Genomic DNA, 20,118 nt, shown 5'->3' on the forward strand with positions numbered 1-20,118 from the left:
ATATAGTAGTGAAGTGTTTTGTAAAAATATTCTTAATATCTTCATAATTATCTACTTTATTCCCCTCACTATCTATCATGTTGCTTATTATTTTACTTGATTGTACATTCTGTTCAAACGATAGGAATAGTTTACTAGGACCTTCATTACTTAAGTAATTTTTACACCTAATCTCAGCACCCCTATAAGTATACTTGTTTAATTCCTCTAGTTTTAAAAGAGTTTCTGTTTTAACGATTTCATCATCCGTGTGTAATAATGTGTATTTGAGTTGTTCATATTCTTGCCTCCTACGCCCCTGAGCTAATGTAGATATTAACTGGCTTTGCTGCTTGATAGAACTTTTTAGGAGTGGCCATGTCTGTGTTAAATCGAAATGTGGATCTTGTATATCTTGTAAGTAAGAATTTAGATTAGTAGAAACTATCTACACGAAAAGGGGAATTTCCAACAGAGAATTGTTAAATTTCCAGTGGGAAGACTTTCTTTTAATTTCTTTGTTTTTTATGTCCAAAGTAACTAATACCGCTTTGTGGTCTGTGTATTCTAGTGTTTCTTCCAGATGTGACACCCGACTTATATAGAAATGATTAGGAGCATACACTCTATCTAAGCGCGTCGAGACGGGGTATGACCTATGCACCATGGTGGTGTCACGACCCATAGGTTCTAGTGTCCTGTAAGCATCAACTAAATTAAAATTCCTCTCTATCTCCTCTAAGAAATTAAGATTCAGAAAGGTTTTATGAGAGAGAGGGCCCACTGCCAAAGTAGTCTGTTTATCTAATGCAGAAGTTATGTAATTGAAATCCCCCCTATGATAAGCGTATCCTCTCTATAATTATTGTTTAGTATATCGATTAAATTTTCATAAAAATCCTGTTTTTCCGCGCTCTTTGCTGGTGCGTAGATGTTTGCAAGTGTAAATGTTTGATTTCCTGATTCTACTCTAATGATTACTACTCTTCCCCTGGTGTCATTAAATGCATGCACTACTTTAAACCTATCTGAGACTAGAAAAATAGCTACCCCTCTACACTCGTTACCTAGGCTAAACCAGCCCTCTTTCAGCCCTATGTCGGATGTGTATTTGCGTGATTTATAATGTGTGTCTATATTTGTTTCTTGAATGAAAATGAAGTCTGGCCTGTATTTTCTGGATAGGTGAACAATGTATTTTTGCTTATTTCTAAGACTACGTATATTTAATGACAAGATTGTAATGTCTGTCATGACTGGGTGTAAAAGTAAATTTAACCAGTTCTAGTGGTTGGTTATGGGTGTTCCCCCCTCATCTATAACCAATGTGGGTGGAGTCTCAGGAATGTCCAATGCACTAACATCAAGACTCGTGTTAGGAGGGCTTAAAACTTCTCTTATAATACGCGGGCTCGCGAAAAGATCCTCACACGAGGAGACAGATAAGCATCTCTTCCTTTTCAATTTTGTCGGAGACCCAGGAGCGGACCTCACATGCTCTTTAGAGCGGAACCGCTTTTTTAGTTTAAAGTCTTCGCCACTCTGGGGGGTCCCAACCTCCGCATCAACAGCTATCTCTGGTGTACTGGCAACAACCGATGAAGTAGCTGCATCCGCCATCATCGATGAAGCCGCGACATCCGACACTTTAGATATCTTCTTTGGCGAAACTTTGAAGACTCCTTTTTTTCCCTTCTCTACCATCGTGAAGCCATCCTTCTGCAACCATTTTTCGATTTCCTTCTCCTTGGGATTACCTTCTTTTTTTTTTTTTTTTTTTTTTTTTTTTTTTTTTTTTTTAATATATATATATCATGGGCTTAGCCGGGGAAGGGGGGTTCATTCCCCCCCCCCCGCAACCCCCACCCCCATTGAAATCGGAGTTTAGTGACTGATCTTTTGCTTAATTTTGTTTATTTTAGGTGAAATTTTAATGCTAAACCATCACTTGCCCTAGCACAGCCAAGGGGGTTTTGAGTTTAAAACCCCCTACCATCACTAGCCCTAGCACAGCCAAGGGGGTTTTGAGTTTAAAACCCCCTACCAGGGGGTTTTGAGTTTGAAATCCCCTACCAAGGGGTTTTGAGTTTGAAACCTCATACCAGGGGGTTTTGAGTTTGAAAACTCCTACCAGGGGGTTTTGAGTTTGAAAACCCCTACCAGGGGGTTTTACGTTTAAAACCCCCTACCAGGTGTTTTAAGTTTAAGACCCCCTACCAGGGGTTTTAAGTTTAAAACCCCCTACCAGGGGGTTTTGAGATTGAAAACCCTTACCAGGGGGTTTTGAGTTTGAAACCCACTACCAAGGAGTTTTGAGTTTAAAACCCCCAACCAGGGAGGTTTGCATTTAAATCCCGCTCTTCTATAAAACAAACAAAAAATGCAAACGACAATCCCCAAATTTCAAGAGCACATCTAAGGAAGATTTTGAATTTAAACCCCTCTCTAAAATGTACGATAAACTTCTATATAAAAAAGCAAATTACACACTCAAAATTGTATGAAGTAGCCAAAGTGGTTTTGAGTTTAAACCCCTCTTCAGCTGGGTTTGAAGCTAAAAATACCTCTTCAATATAAAAAAAAAGCAAATTACACACTCAAAATGCTATGAGCATAGCCAAAGGATTTTTTAGTTTAACCCCCCCCCCCCCCCGCATGCGGGGTTTGAAACTAAAAAATTAATCTTCAAAATAAAAAAAAATAAATTTCGCAGTCAAAATGCTATGAGCGTAGCCGATCCTATTAGGCGTTTTGAGTTTAAATTTCCCTTCAGAGGGGTTTGATGCTAAAAAAATACCTCTTCAATATAAAAAAAAAGCAAATTACATACTAAAATTCTTTGAGCGTAGCCAAGCCAATGTGGAGTTTTGAGTTTCAACCCCTCTCCTCCAGATGGCTTTTTTTAAAGTTTAAAAGATAGTTTTGAGTTTAAAATCCCCCTACAGAGCGTTTTTAAGGTTGAAATCTTCTCTCTTCAATATTATTTATTATTATTATTTCAATATTATTTCTAAAGCAAACTACAGTCACCAAATTCTATGACCGTAGCTAAATGTGGTTTTGAATTTAATAAACCAAACAACTCCAGATATATTTTAGTTTAAAACCCCCCAACAGATGATTTTGACGATAAAACTTCCCTTTTCGATATAACATCTAAAGCAAAATTCCAAGATCGTAGTCAAGAGAAGTTACACATGTAGGCCTATACCACATGTATACCAGTGGCTGGGCTCCATTAATAAAGTGCAATGAAATTGAAAAGCACTAAATGTGGCTCTACAAAGATGCCTAAGACGGATTTTAGGAGTCAGTTAAAGAGATCGGTTCTAAATCAAGAAAATCCTATGCCGAAGTGGGAGTCGAACCCTTAGTAAGGTTGTGACAGAGCGCCGAATGAGGTTTGCGGGGTATGTTCTCCGACAAAAAGAATTACGCATAATAAGAGTTATGCTGACATCCTAGTACAACTTGGCGCCACACTTTCATGGAGGTCCTCAGAGCAGGTGGGAAGAGGCTTCAGACATTGCCAGTGACAGATATTTGTGGAAACAGCTTACATGCAAATGCGCCGAACGGCGCGTGAGGGTCTAAGTCAGTAAGAATAACACATAAGGTTTTTGAAATAAAAAATTTTAATAGCAAAATAATGCACTGTAGGTACCTCAGAATATGCATTTAGTTGGCTTTCGATACCAGAAATAGTGCTTAGCGGTGGGGCTCCGCTCTTATCTTATTTCTCATATATATATATATATATATATATATATATATATATATATATGTCTATGGTGATAATGAATATTTTTGAAAAGTTTAAACTTGATCCGAGAATGGGAAGTGGAAGAAATAACGTGTACAAAAATTCGTACCTGACAGTGACAGACAGATAGACGAAGTGAGTTGAAAAAAAAAAAAAAAGTAAAAATACAAGTGGTTACTAGTCATAATTTGTATTCGCACTTTAAGAATTTTAAAAAATGCGAACCACTCTTGTTATGAGAACAAAGAGTGGGAAGATAAGTCGAAAGATGTGATGAGATCGATCTAGACTAGAGTCTGGTGTTTAGAATTTATAAATCTAGGTGCTGCATAAAAAGATCAATATTGAGATATTTAATTGGTAGTTACTGCCTCTGAAATTGAATTTAATTGGACAGTTCTTTGTTAGTTAGATCAAGGTAATAAGGGTCATGGGTGCACTGTGATTGTGCTGTAATAATGCACAAACTGAGACTTGTGACTAGTGAGACTGGTTGCTCGTCAAGCCTCGTCATTCGGGACGGTCATATGCGGAGGATATAATATTATTCCTGATATTCCTACGGTAGCTTAGCTTTAGCAAGATAGCTCTAGATCTATATAGATATTAAGACGGTCACACTGCAACGCTAGATCTAGACTAATCTAGACAGATACTGAGATAGCCTTACTGGCCTTACTAATTAACTAAGGCAGTAACTATTATAAACTAAGTTACTAAGGGCAAGGGCCTTACAACAAAGTCGTCAAAGTAGTACAATATTGTCAATATAGACCTAGATCTAGAATCTAATAATAATAAATAGATCTATCATAAATATAATGTCATATTGAATATTAAGACAATTAAGCTAGATTGTCTGTCTTGTCTTTTGTAAAGTAATGTGACTGGATCTAGAATAATCTAGATCTATGTCTAGTAATGACTAAAAGTAAATTTGACTACTTTATTTAGATTAATAATTTAATGCTCTAAATCTAGGACTAGATCTAAATAAAACTATAATAGAACATAATATAATAATATATTAAAAAATCTATAAATTCTAATTTTAATTAAGACTAATAAATAATGTTTAAGTTTAATTCTATTAGAATATTAGATCTAGTTCTATATTATAATTTATATTACTACTATAATTATAGATAAAAGATAAATTAAAAGTAAAAGACAAAATAAACTTTAAAATCTAATTAATCTATGATCTAGAAAAATACTAGAATCTAGATTTAATCTAGATCTAGAGATCTAGAATTAGATCTATTACTACTATTAGATATATATTATCAGATCTAGATTAATAATCTAAAAACTATCTAGATTTATTTCTAAATCTAGATTATTCTAGATCTAAAATCTCGAGACTAGATCTATAATAGATATTAATCTATATTTATATAAATATTATATAGTACTAAGTATAATTTATTATATAGTTATAATTTAGATCTATTATATAGATTAGTATATTATATATAAATATGTCACGGTTGAATCTATGTGTTGTATGTATGTATAATTTATTTTTACAGATGAGCAAATCACCGGAAGTGTGTTAGGTGTCAAAAGTAGAGAGTGCAGTTTGTGATATATATATAATATGCAGTAAAGTTCATTAAAGTTTCTGTGTATTGATCTAGTTGTTTAATTGTTTTATTTGATAATTACAGCGGAACCTCAGGACACCTAGACGCATCGAGAAGAAGAGTTAGAGAGTTATAAGTAGATATATAATAGGAAAGCTGTAACATATTTGGAGAGTTATAAGTAGATATATAATAGGAAAGCTGTAACATATTTGGAGGCTCGTTTATCTAGTTATTCAACTTAATCTTGGAAGACATTAGGCAGAACTGGTTCGCCATTGTAAAAAGGTCAAGGACCAAGAAGGCCATGAAATGTGTGTTCTCACATGCAATGGTGGGGAAAAAAAAAAAAGCCAACAAGCCGAGACAAAACTAAGTCAAACACAAGTGATAAAGCAATTTGTATTGTTTATATTGGATGCTACACATTTAAACAAGAATGGCAGAGAGATTATCACAGTTAATAGCCGCTGGAAAAGAGATGGGATTAACAGGAACTGCTTTACAAGAGTGGGTAAAAGAAAGAGAAGAAAGAGCTAAAGAGAGAGAAGAAAGAGCTAAAGAGAGAGAGGCTGAAGAAAGAGCTAAAGAAAAAGAGGCAGAAGCAAGAATTAAAGAGAAAGAGGCTGATGTAGAAATACACAAATAGAGAGTTGGAGCTTAGGAAGACAAAAGGAGAAATCAAAGAGCATATAAAACCTGTATGGAAGCCAAAGTTGCCACTTTTTAATGAGAATGTGGATCAAATGGATGCATATTTGGGGAGATTTGAAGTACATGCTCAGGCTACAGATATACCTACAACTCAGTGGGGAAGTCATCTATACACATTGTTACAAGGAAAGGCACTACAAGCTTGTATCAACTTTTCTAAGAAAGATCTAGAAGCATATGACAAGGTGAAGGAGGTATTGATGAAAAGATACAACTTAACAGGTGATGGGTATTGAGAGAAGTTCCATAAAGCTAAACCAGAGAGAAACCAGCTATTTCATGAATTTGTTGAGGACATCACTAGATACCTAATGCGTTGGGTTGTATTGTCTAACACTGAAAAGACATTCGAAGGTCTCATTGATCTGTTCATCAGAGACTAGATCCTCACATCATGCAACCCTCAGTTAGTGGCTTTTCTACATGAAAGGAAACCAAAAGATGTACCAACAACAGTCAAGTTGTGTCAGCAATATATTACTGCACATCCAGAGCAGACAATTCAAAGGGAGGAAGACTTGATTACAAGCAATTTTGCATTTGCTGCAAAAACTAATGATACAAAAGTCGCCTTAAACAAGAATGGAAACAGGACCGTCTGCAGAAAAGAAGTGTGGATGAAAAAAGAAAATGTTTTAAGTATTTCAAATCGGGACATTTAGCGGCCCAATGTAGAAACAAAAGCCCAATGAGACGAAATGAGACTAAGGGCTCAAGCAGAAGTCAGGAGTTTAAAACCAGCAACAGAGAAGACTAACAGGACATGCATACAATGTGTCAGATTGCATAGACTATCAAAATGGGGAACAACTCCCTCAGATCCAGATGGCTGGAACGGTCACTTGTGACGCTGAGAAATTAAAAATGTATCCTGGATTCGATGGGAAAAAATCTATATGGGTCTTGAGAGACACAGGAGCAACCACAATCAGAGTAAAGAGACTACATTTGCACCCTCACCAGTTGATGGGTAAGAAAGTTCAATGTATGACATTCGGAGGAACAATTGAAGAATATCCCACAGCTGTCATTGACATAGATATATTCCATTTTTATTGGAAAAGTTGAAGCATGTGTGTTGGAGAGGCCTGCAGGTGAATGGCATAACTGAGCCTACCATCACAGATATCTACAAGTGGCAAAGGTTAGCTATGTCAGAAGTTATAAATGCTGTAACGAGATCTCAATCTGGTGTGATAGATAACATGGGACAACCGATCCTACATAGTCAGATTGAACAGCCAGAATCAGACGTGACAATATATATATCTTCAAGATCTATTGTTAGGCTTCCTGTGACGATGTAATTATGTATTAGATAAAACTTAGTAGATCTAAATCTAAATTATAGCCTGTGTAAAACAGCTTTTTTATTGATAACCTAAATGTATACATTAAGTATGTCATATTTCTCAAGCCATTTTTGCACTAGTTTATCATTAGCCCAAATGTATGTGGAACTTGTTGAACTTAGTGAGAAAAATGTCTCTCACTAGAGAGTCTATTTCTTTCTTCTGTCCAGTATGCATTAATCAGTGACAACAATCTTTCAAGATTAGTATTATGCCCATGAATATAAAAGAAAGATATCAGATCTTGAGCAGCTCTGAGTAACTTGTTCATAAATTAGGCTTGATCAAATTGTATGCGTACAGCGGTTCATGAAGGAGGTTGTCAGAAAATATTGGCATCTTTTTATGAGTTTGTGTTTGAATCAGAAAGGTCTAGAGTCTTTATTGAGTGATTGAATTTGATATCTGGATAAAGTGGAATTAATGCAAATGGATTTTTCACACTTCATGTTGATACCTTCCAGAGATGGAGGACATGGGTCCAAGTCCAAAAAAGGAGGATATGTTAACCCTACTGCTAACTCTAGTAACTGCATACTGTGCTACCTCTACAGACTAAATCCAATCTAGATCTAGTTAGCTTAATCTAATGTTAAGGTTAAAGCTGTAGATTAGTATCTCTATAGTAGATCTAGATAACTATGGCTAGTGTGGGACGCGTGGTCGAGAGGCCAAGCATGCTTGAACTTGGCTTGGCTACCTATGAAGGGGACTCAAGGTTCGACACCTGACTCGAGCAGAGTTGAGTTTACTGAGCACCTAAAGGCAGCATGGAAAAACCTTCTCCCAGATACCCCCCTCCCCCCACTGGTCCACAACTGAGATAGGACCATAGCGCTCTGAGCATGCTGTAAGCATGAAAGTAGCACTATACAAAAAGCCATTTTAAAAAATTCCTGTAGCTTTTCTTTATCTTTTAATTGTTCTCTCTTATTGGTCAGATTTAAATATAATTTTTTCTTTTTTATACTAAATGTTGTGTTTTGTTTACTCATAGACAACGACGGATGTTCTCCTTCAATTATGGTCGGACGTCACAATTCCATTTCTGTAACAAAACGCAGTCTACGCAATGCTGAAACTACTGCTGGCAAAAGACCCAGGAGAAATGTGCAGTCAAAACTAGTAGTAAGTATTTAAAATAAATTATTTTAATTTCACAGCCATATATATTACTTTGTAACAAATAGGTTATAATAAAATGTTAATAGTTTATACCAGAATATAATAGAAATAAAATATAGGAAATCATGCTTGACCAAAATAAAAATGTAAGACACTACGGCCTTGAGGCTTTTATCAGCTACAAAGAAATGAAAAAGATAAACAACAAACACAAAATTAGTTCACTTATCTGTCTAATATTATATGACAATTGAGGCTTAAAAGAAATGACCATATGATGGTGCAAAAGTGCTGGAAATCTGGAAGAGGCTGTCAGACTAAGATGTGGAACAAAAAAGGGTTGTTGTATGAGAGATACCCCTATCATGTGCACTCTAAAAATGAATAGAGATGGGCTTAGTTTTACTATTTGTGTAGTCTCTATGGTGATTTTGGAGGTTTATTTTTAACTGTCGACACGTTTCCAATTAAAGTTGGCACTTTGAACATATCGTTGTGTGTGTATTATATCACTACTCTGCTGTTGCAGTGGAATTCACCATTGAATGTCTATCTCATAGCTTAGTTTTGGTTGCTATATTGCTGTTCGCTCTGCTTCATAAGATAAAAATAAAGATATAAGTATAGCAAAATGCATTAGCTCTTCACTAACCCCCCCCCCCCCCCCTCCCTGTCAGGAGGCAACAAAGTGATAATTTATTAGACATGGCTCCTTGAGCCAATGACATAACTTACTCCATCTATGCAGAGGTTGAACCTACAAGCGGACACTCCTTATTCCATAATGTAATGTACATCACCACTCATATGGGCCCTTCTTGAGAATGGTGCAATAGATCTGACATAGGTAGCAAGCCTTTCTCTCATCCCCACCACGTTTTCTAGAACATACTGTGGTAGCCCACTGGGGTCATGTTAGCTCTTGTTCTTAGCCTGTCTGTTTCCTTGGGCAGACGTTTCCACCAAGGTGCCAGGCTGAGGGGATGGGAACTGGAATCCTCTGCCTTAATGTCTCTAAAGTTATCTCCCAAAAAATACTCCTCTTTTTCATAATCAATCCTCTTTTTTCAACTTAGTAAGTCTTGATGGGTTTTAAAATGCTACAGAAATGATTTACCTATGTCAGTATGTATCAGACATTAATTTTCCTTGTGAAAAAAGCTTGGTCACAATATTTTTTAAGTTTTCTAACAATACAACATAACAATATTAATTAGTTGGCAAAGTATTTTTATAACTTTTGTCATCAATTAATTAGTAGTTTAAATTTTACAAAAAATTGTTTATGTATGTACCATACTAAAGATAAAAAAAAAATAAAAAATTGTCAAGTACTTGCTCATACAGTTGATAATAAAAATAATGTGCTAAAAGTAGTTTCGTTGTTTATTTTGAAAAGGATGACACTGTAGGACTATCGAGGCAGGAAGAACAAGAATTAAACAAAGCTCTTTATGCTTCGCTGCAAGAAAATCGCAAGAGTAAATCACTTCCTGGCAATGTGGGAAATGAAAGCAGCAGCAGTAGCACTAGCAATGGTGGGCCTTCTGGCAGTAGCAAAAGTAGCATCACAAGTAGCATTAAGAGTAGCATAGAAAGTCATTCCAGGTCATTAATACGAAATTCGAAAACCAATAAAAGATCACTAGGTCATCGCCATTCTCTTCGAACTGGGGCTATATCCAACAAATATCATCTAAGACAAAGTGCATTGTTAGGTAATTCCTTTTTCTTTTTTTTTTTTTTTTTTCTTTTTTTTTTTTCATTAATATTATTATTTGAACTTAATTCTGGGTGTCGTTTAGCATTTGGTTTAATATTTTATATATATTTATTTATTTTTTATTAACATTTTCTTATCAACTCCTCATTGATGGAGCAGCATAAATGAGGGGAGGGGGGTAGAAAACATGTTCAACCTTTGACTGAGATTTATTTTCAGGGTGTTAATAAATCAAAAAGCAGATCTATTGTAATATTAAAGTTTGAGTTAGAGTTAAGTGTAAAACTAGGGTCAGACAAAGTGGTTAATAGTTTCAATTATCCATCTATTAGCAGCCTCTCGGGTTCAGAAGTCAAAAAGTACATCATCATTACCATCAGTGAGCCAGTCACGAACATCTTCTACCTCAACATCAAATGTTAATCTTGATGAGAGTAGCCAGGATTCATCAACAAGCTCAGCTAATGGATCAAAAAGGTGAGGGACTTCTTTTGCTTATATTTTAATCAACAATTCATGGACATGTGTCTTACGAGATTTTCTAATATTCTTTCCGTTACCACACATAATGTCAAAACGTGTCACTCAAATTGATCGAATTTACAGATTTATGGAGCTCTTTTTTTTTCTGTGACAGGGTTTGTCTTAAAATAGATGCTACTAAAACATGATTTGTGACATAAAGTGCTAGGGTACCTAACTTAGGGGGTCTCAAGGTAGAATCCTTACTAGGAGTTTTTAAAATTGTATTAGCTGAGTGCCTAAAGCAGCACAGAAACCTTCTCACCTATACCCTCTCCCCCAAACTGTAAACAAAAGACCGAAATGAGAATTCTAAAAGAGCATGGACTGTACAAAACCAATACTAATATCAAATGTAGAAATGGGTCTGAAAGTTAATAAAAAAAAGCTTGAAGGGAATTTTTTTTTCTTTTTTACAATATTTTTAAAGGAGCTATTTGCTATAAGATTCAAATTAAAGAGTCTAGATATAAACAATGCTTTGTTTGAAATGTCCATGTTTTTTAGGTTTGGGTTCAGGGACTAGTTTGTTTGTTTTTTTGCAGCTTCAGTTCAAATTTTAGTGAGATTTTTGTTTAAAAACTAATTGTTACATTTCCTATCTTTAAATTGGGACATGCAAAGTGACAGTTGTTGATCTGTCTTACATAAATGTTACCCACACTTACAGGTAGATTTAATTGCAGACGTATGGATTTAGAGGCTCACAAAACATTAAAACAGTATTTGATGTTTTGTCGCAGGGAACATTTTGCACGAGATATTCTGACAATAATTTTAAAAAAATTTAGCTATTAAAGTTTATTTCACTATACTATGTTATTGTATGTTTAGTTTAGTATGATTTCTATTTCCTAAAGAAATTTAGTGAAAGTATTGACATTAGTTTAAAATCTGCACATGCTAAGAAACTTTAAAAAAAAAAATAGAATTGGAAAAAAAGTGATTTGGGTGCATCTGTTCTTGACCCAGATAAAGGCAAACAACTGAAGAGAAGCCTACATCAAGCATATTTTAAATATATAGCTGGAAATACCATAAATGAATTAAAAAAATCATTTTTTTGTGTAACTGAAAAATTGCATGTTTTTGTTTTCTATCATTGTTTCACCTTTTTTTTTTAAATTAGCATAATTACTTAAACAAACATTTTTGAAAATAAAAATGCTCCTATTAATGAACAAACATGCAAATCCAAAATGTTTATTTAAGAAAATAATGTGAAACACAAGCACACACACATATATATGCATACGGTAATCACATTGATTAATGGACATTGTTAAAATCCACACAAAATTATGATCTTAACAGATTTAACAACAATAACTCATGTAAAGATCAGATTATTCTACCTTTGATCATGTGCTTCCCCCACCCACTTCAATGATAGGTGTGATGTGCACAGGAGTCATCAGTTTGCCCTCATTGTTTTGGAGTTCCTATACATTAAACAAACCATTTTTGTTTCCACTATCATTGTTTATTTTTTATTTTAAAACCCACAATCAAGTTATAATGTGAGTGATGTAACAATAATTACACAACAAACTTAAATATCAAATCTATTGGACACAAATATCTCTTGTTCTATGCAGGAACACTACACACAAGCACACATACATAGCATAGATATGTAACATTTCACGCCAAAACGTCACATGTGCCAAAAAGACCCTTTCGCCACATTGTCCTGCTTCTTTAAAACAGGCTACCGTTATTCTTAATCATAATATGTATATAAATATTTTATTTTCACATGTTAATATTGGTAGACATTGTTAGTTATTTTGACAGGAAAATACATGCCCAGAGGAAATTTGCTCAGGGCTGTTCTCTACCTGGGACACCAACCTGCACACCAGTCAAGTCAGCAACACCACCCTCCAAGATGATGTCTTTCCGCATTCCAAAGACTGAAGATTTCCTCACTTTCTTATGCCTCAGAGGTTACCAAATGATTTTGGTGTAGTGTGACACATGCATGCTTCATTTCTTTAGTGTGTAGTGGTTGCACATTTTGTTGTCACTAGTTGCATGCTGGTCTAAATGTCTTAACCATCATTCTGTTATATTCACTACTTAGCAATCACCAAAATAAGTTTTGAAAGCTAGAAAAATCGAGATCCAAAAGTTTTGGGTTTGTTTCGTTTCTTTGTTTCAGTGAAAATTGTGACTTTAACTCCTAAACATTTTAAATGTGCATAGTACAATAATCAAGATAGTTTTAACAGTAAACACTTGTTTGTTTTATTTTACATTATCCCTTATCATAGTTGTCTTAGTTGTCCTGATAGGTTTAGTTTCACATTTCTATAGACTTTGGGGCTCAATAGTTTGGCTTTTTTCTTTTGTTAGTTCTTTAATATTGAGGTTTTCTAATTGCTGATGAAAGCACAATGAACATGATTTAATTGCTGAAATTTCTTTATTAATATGTTTACATTCAAAGTACAGAGCAGCAGTTCTAATAGTCAATGAGATTATATTTCCTTTAACTGTTCGAATTCCAATAATACAGCTCTAAATGCTATGGTACTTTCTTTGAAAAATAAAATATGGGTAAACATTTTTCTTGTGTAGAAAACGTGCTTTCATATTCATTTATGTCCACTTTTGACATTTTCCATTGAAATTATTTTATTTAAAGCATATTTTTTAAAGCTATTAGTATATTTATATGAAAATCTACCAGATCTTAGTCCCTAGTCCTTATTCCCTATGCCTGAGTTCCTGAAGGATATGCCCTCCTTTTGGTACTGTTAATGTTGCTCTGGATCTAAGTTCAATATATTTATCAATCAATTTATTTCCATCTGGTACATAATATTCTATTTGAATTTTCATTAGCCAAATTTTTAAAAGTTGAATTATTTCATTCACAAGGATATTTTGGGGATATTTGAAGTAACAAATGTATCACATTAGATTAAAGATTGACTGCTCTTACTTTCTAGAAAAGAAATTAGTATCTGCTGATAAATATTTGAATAATAATTGAGTTGTCAGTAAATGCCAAATGTTACCACATCTTTCTTCTCTGATATATTACTGTTACAATAAAAGAATGCTTCAAGGAGTTTGTAGAAAAGTACCACTTACTGTGATGAGCTTATTCTTCAGTTGGTGTCCTTGATGTGTTATGTTACAAACACATTTTCAAACATATATATGTATGTATGTTTCTGATGAGTAGATTTCTTGGGAAGTGTTTTGATGTTCGGTAAATCAGAAAATTTTTGCCTTGACATTTTCATTTACAAAACTTGAGTTCAATTAATGAGAAACATTGGACCTAATCACTTATGAGCCCCCAAAAAACTACTTGATACTAAAAATGGTTGTTGGCATACTTTTAGTTCAGGAGAATTATAAAGAACATTCTGGATTTAAATTGTGTGTGAAAGTCAGAGTCTAACTTTTTTTCAACTAAAAATCACTGTCATTTTATGTATTGTAAAAATCTGACTAACCCTGTGCCTCACTGTGTTAGGAACTAAATTTTAAGCTTTTGAACAAAGATATAAGGTATTTCCAGACAGAATAGATTAGAATATCAGGGTGTACAGTAAATGTTTATGACCTTATCTCACTTCTTCACTCAAGTAAGTAATTCATTGATTCTATTTTTTTTACCAATAGTCTCTTTTAATTTTAGTATTGATTGACTGAGTTTTCTTTAATCAGTGAAGTAATTTCTTAACCATTGAAATAAAAATGTTTGGTGTAAAGATCATTTCAGACAGGTTAATAACACTAGAGCAATTATTGTCCACAGTCCTTTTTATTGTAGCTGCAGACATTTATATTTGTGTCTATGTTGTCATCAGTTGCAGTTTTTAGTTAAGTCAATTAGACTGTTTGTAAAACGTACATTGTATGTATAATTCATTTTTGAAGGTTAAATTTGACATGGTAGGAAATAAAATGAAGTATAGCATGAATACCCTATAGTTTATAGGAAGTATATTACTTATCTTGACATAATTATGTGTCAAATGCGACAGGTTATAATTAATAAGCTAAGAATTAGATGTAAAATATTAAAATTTCTGGAGTAAAAAAAAAGTCACTTCAGATAAATTACCTACAATTGAAATAAACAAAGAACACATTGATTCATATTTCTTCATTCACTAGATTACATACATTCTTTCAGTTGTGTAGAAACTTAACAGTTTAGTGACTTACTTAAATATTTTTAGGTCGTGTACTTAAATTTCATACTTTTATACAGAATTAACACTTTAAGAAAATAAGACTTTTCTCAAATAAGACAAGTTTTAAAAATATCCTTTTGTTTTTGTTTTTTTTTAATCTCCAGGCACTTCAGCACTACCTCCACACCTTAACTTCTTCAATTACTCCCGTGAAGAGTTAGCTAGTCGTGATGAAGGTCAGACATTAGCTCCGACCACTGCAAACAAGGTGACTGCCAAGCCCCAGAGAGAGAGCACTCCTGAGTCATCCAGTACCAGCAGTGAGGCCAACAATGAAGAGGTGGCTGAGGCAGCTAGTGTGTCAACTCCTTCCCCTGTAAGTACCAAATCTATACAATTATGTATAGCAGTTATGCTGGGAGAACAGCAGAATGTGAAATGGTGACATGGCTAAAGTCCAATATATGGTGCTTTATATAGATGGATAACATTCAAATATGCCTCTAGAATTTGCTGATGGCCTAGAGCTTACAAAGTTACTTGATTCTTTATACATATAAGAATTTGGCACTGCACCCAAAGCCATTTTACAGGTTACTCCAGAGCTCTGCTAGTTTTTGTTTTATTTTATTGAGAGTACACAGCACAAAAAGCTAATAACTTTTGATTTTCTTTAAATGTATTAATACTTCCTATATGTCATAATATAGTGGTATAAAAACATGTCACTTAGGCAACAAAGAGATTTCCCAATGCCTTAGCTACTTTGAGATATCATTCGAATTGTTTATTTACTGTTTGATTTCTTGGCAACTTGAGGCTGGGAGTATTTCCTTACTGCAATTTTAATTCTAGATAGGTAATATCAAATTAAAAGCCTTATTTAGACTGACAAGTGTTTTACCATTTTTTGAAATTTATACAAGTTGTCAATTTACTATACATATCCATTAACAAAAGCCCAGTCAGATCTTGAATTCTGCAGAGCAGAACTTTGGCTCACTTCAAATAACTAACTCTTTTGTCTTGACATGATGCCATTTTTAAAAAGTCAGACTGCTATATATAAAATATTGAGTGCAGATGTCATTGATTTTTTTAATATGGTTGAAATATTTGGGAGGAGTTGAGGGTCTAACAATGTGGAAATCCTTTATAGTATGAGTTTTCAACTAGACATGGGATGAGTCCTCTTGATTGTCCTCATATGCATACCTATAAGGTAAAAAAAAAGGATAGCGTTTTAATAGTTTAGAAATCACTTTTTAAATGTTTGTTTATTAGGATATTTGTTACAACAAGTACAATAATTGAATGGTCTATTTTTTAAAATACTAAAATCATTGAGTGTTTTTGTATTATCTTTTGTTTCTAGCACAATTATACATATTTCTATATATTAGTATAGAGCATTTGTTTTTTCTTTGTATTTTTGTCCTATAGCTTACTATTGGTAAAAGAAAAATACTTTACGCCAGGAAATTTCATAGTTTTTAGCTTGTTTGTAAGTCTCAAGACATTCCATTTGTATTTGTTGAATTCTATTGAGAAGTTAATTAACTCATTGCCTTATTTTTCTCATGAATTAACAAATGATGGCTACTAACCTTTTAATGAATTTATCTTGACTCAGCAGTTTTGTGTTGTTTTAATCTTTAACGCTCTTTGATTTTATTGTAACATCACATATTGTTATAGTTACTCAGATGAACTTTTGTATTGATATTTCTCCTTTGATTAACAGTTGGTAATTGTTGATATGTACATATTTACATATCATAATTGTTGATATTTTCAAATTTAAAAACTTTCTTTAAATGGTATTGGATATTGTTCATCATAAGTCCAATAGGGGAAAATTGATAATGCTTTTCAAAGTTGGATGAGTCTAGATTCCATAGAAGTTTGCTAATTGGTCAGTAAGATTTAGTTTGTACTCTTACAAAGCTTGGTGTAACTTGTACAATTCAAAGCATCTATTATAATTTCAGAACATCCGTGGTGGCAACAGCTTACTGGCCAAACGATCTGCTGCTCGGGCAAGTGCTGGTACTCCCGAAACAGCCCGCGGTATTGTTAGCCTTAGACAGGGCCTTCAGCGTAAGGTATCCACTTCTTCATCTTCATCATCGTTGGCCCGCTTCCCTGTGTCTTCCCCCTCTCATCTGCTCGCCATTTCAAGCCATACTAACTGTGCCATCACCACCACCACCTCTACAGCCCCTAGATTCCGTAATAAGTTCTACTTTACGCCAGAGAAGCCACTCTCACCGCCAAAAGCAAGTGGTGTTCGACCAGGGGAGTTTACTCCTCCATCTCTGTTCTCATCAACACGCCTGGAGGCATCATACCTGAATAGACCACACACCTTCTCTCCTTTGGTGCACTCATCTTCATCCTCAAAGGTTGCCTCACTGCACTCTCGGTCAGATTCTCCATCCAGCCGAGGCTCCTCCACATCTACACTCTCCTCCTCAGCGTCACAGATGCACTCCCCCGATACTCTCCTAAGAAAAGGTGCCACACCTGACTTCTCTTCTGGGGACAATGTGCTAAATGTAAAGGTAACACCCTTGTGTAACACTGCTTCCTTATCCAGCATACATGTTGGCCATTGCAGTAGACTAGACCTTCAGGACTGCTTGCCTTCATCCACTCTTCCTTTTAAATCATTCTCACCATCATCATCATACATAGATGCAGTTACTTCTTCATCTTCATCAACTCATTCTGTCAGTGCTCTATCTAATCGGTCACCCCGGGTCACTAAAACACATATTCCTGTTCATGTTTCAAAGCCACCCATAAATTCGTTTGAAAATAAAAAAATAAATCTTGTAAATTCCAAAAAACAAAGTGTATTTAACAAGTGTGACTTGGTTTCTCATAAACGACTTTCTTCCATAAAAAAAGGACATTCAAGCCATACATACAAACCAGCAAATCTTGGCTCAGCTTGTAAAAATCCAATAATCAATACAGGCATATTAACATCTAGGTGCTGCCATAAGTTTAGCTCTACTAACGCTTGTAATACTAAACTTAATGTAAGACCTAACCATTGTCATTGCTTAAACCAGCATGATTGTTCCTATCAAGCATCTTCTGTCATTTCCCCTTGTGCATGCTCTCATACTAAACCATCTACCATGCTTGAATGTTGTACTTCTGTCAAGTCCATGTGTGTGTCACAGGTAGCCCTCGAGAGTGGGACATATAGGCAGCCCATCTGTCACCATGGCAAGTGTTGTGTAGGCTTCCCAACCTCTCACTCTCTGCGAAGCCCAGGATGTTCTGTTGGCCCTGCTCTCCACAGTTTGCCAGTAAATCAATGTGAATTTCACAGTTCAGGAAGTAAAGGAGCTATTTTCTCATCTTGTGGAGCGAAACTGAAAGTTTCATCCTTCAAAAATGATTCAGACTCACTTTGTTGCCATAAAGATGTCAGTTCAACTTTCTTCAGGGCAGATAATGCAGATATACAAACAAACCTTAGCATGCACAGCATGTCATTGCCAGATAATATTGCAGATAATGGAAGTGAAGATACTTTAATACCACGTCCTCACATACAAGACTTGTATTCCAATAAAGTTACAACTGGTTTAAATCAAACCACAAGTCAGTTGACTAATAACTATGGTATTAAACATGGGAGTAACGTTTATGGTGCAGAGCATCGTAATACAAAACATAATTTAATTTCCAAGTGTAATAATTACAAACACCCAATAGTTAGACCTACAGAATTAGGAAAAAGGCAAATGAAAAGCAACATAGAAATCATAAGAATGAAACCTATTGTCACTAAAGAGGTACGGTCAAAGCAAAGTTTTAAATTGAAAGAGAAATTAACGCCCAAAAGATATAATGGATTAAGTAAACATGTCAATGATAATTGTTTGAACCGTAGCGACAAGACCCGTCTACTTGATTCACTCAGATTGCCTGGTTTGATCAGAAATAGAAAATTTAAAACAAGGAATAAAGATAATAACATTAAGTTGTTAAGAGATAGAATCAACCGTTCAACGATGGCCAACATGAAAAAAAAAAGGCAAATTGCCAACAGTAGCACCATGACCCAGAGAAGAAACAGTTCTCTTGACTTTCAGAAAGAGTTTGTGAAGATGTTAAATACTGTTGAGCTGAGCCAGTCAAGTTCTGTTGAGCTGAGCCAGTCAAGTTCTCAGTGCAGCTCAACAGAAAAAGTTGGTTGCATAGCTGCTACTAACAGTTTGACTTATGACAGTGATTGGAGCGTCTATGACCTTCAACATTCAGATTTGTCACAGTTGAATAATAAATATAACTCTTGTGGCCTATCCATGGATAGTTTATCTTCTAAACTGCAGCAGACAAAACCTTGCTTTGAGATGCAGCAACATTTGTTGAAACGATTTCATCCAGTGCCATCCAATGAAGAAGGTAAAGCTCAAAGGTCAATGAAATCTAACAGTTGTTCCTTATTTTCCAAGCGGTCTCAGGATCACAAATTTAAACATGTTGATATCAATTTAAATAATCCTTCTGATGAGATTTTGATGTTGAGAGAAGAAGTCATTTCTGCCTTTTCTAAGTTTAACAGAAAAGATGTCATTGCAAGCAGTATTCAAGCAGCAAAAGCAGTTAAAATGTCTGAAGTGGATCAATTATCCAGAGACCCAGGATTATCAGATGTAAACACCTCTGATTTGATGTCTGAGGAGGATGTGCCAGCCATCAAAAATCAGTCATCTATAAACCTAGAACTATCAGATGTCAACACCTCTGGTTTAAATCTTAGTAAAGATTTTATTTATCCTGCTTTAGGCTCAGACAACTCTAAAAGCCAAAGCTCACAGATGGCATCACAGAAAAGACATGACCAATTGTGGGCTAAAAGCTGCCCTGTTGATTGTCCAACTACTCAAGACCTTCTATCAGTATTTAACAAAGAAGATGAAATAGTGACAAAAACAAATTTTGTGAATACCAAAGAAAGTAATATTTCTGTACAGGCAGACAACTTCAAAAACAACACTCAGATATCAGCTGTAAAGGAAATAACTCAAGATATGACATCCGTGGTACCAAAGCCTGCCGTGCTGTCATTAGATCTCACTTCATTGCAATCTGAGAAACCAATTAGTGGTCATTTATTGACATACCCATCTGAAGTTTCACTAGCTCTTGTTGGCTGGTCACTTGACAA

General features: G+C 34.8%; 1 protein-coding gene across 7 annotated transcripts in view; it reads left to right on the forward strand.

The window, feature by feature from the left end:
* Positions 1-3,975: 3,975 nt before the first annotated feature.
* LOC106071259 (protein Jumonji-like) overlaps positions 3,976-20,118 on the forward strand; it is a 55,882-nt gene continuing 39,739 nt past the window's right edge. The window contains exons 1-7 of one of the 7 annotated variants that reach the window (XM_056035210.1): positions 3,976-4,160; positions 8,392-8,522; positions 9,919-10,237; positions 10,578-10,719; positions 12,550-12,713; positions 15,089-15,300; positions 16,916-17,488. In XM_056035210.1, the coding sequence (XP_055891185.1) occupies positions 8,418-8,522; positions 9,919-10,237; positions 10,578-10,719; positions 12,550-12,713; positions 15,089-15,300; positions 16,916-17,488 (1,515 nt within the window). In that variant the 5' untranslated portion in view covers positions 3,976-4,160; positions 8,392-8,417. Of the gene's footprint in view, positions 4,161-8,391; positions 8,523-9,918; positions 10,238-10,574; positions 10,720-12,549; positions 12,714-15,088; positions 15,301-16,915; positions 17,489-20,118 lie in introns of all 7 variants that reach the window. The other 6 variants (XM_056035208.1, XM_013231319.2, XM_056035211.1 and 3 more) reach the window with 6 other exon arrangements.

Source organism: Biomphalaria glabrata, chromosome 7 (assembly GCF_947242115.1).
Source record: "Biomphalaria glabrata chromosome 7, xgBioGlab47.1, whole genome shotgun sequence".
In the NCBI taxonomy this organism is placed as follows: Eukaryota; Metazoa; Mollusca; class Gastropoda; family Planorbidae; genus Biomphalaria; species Biomphalaria glabrata.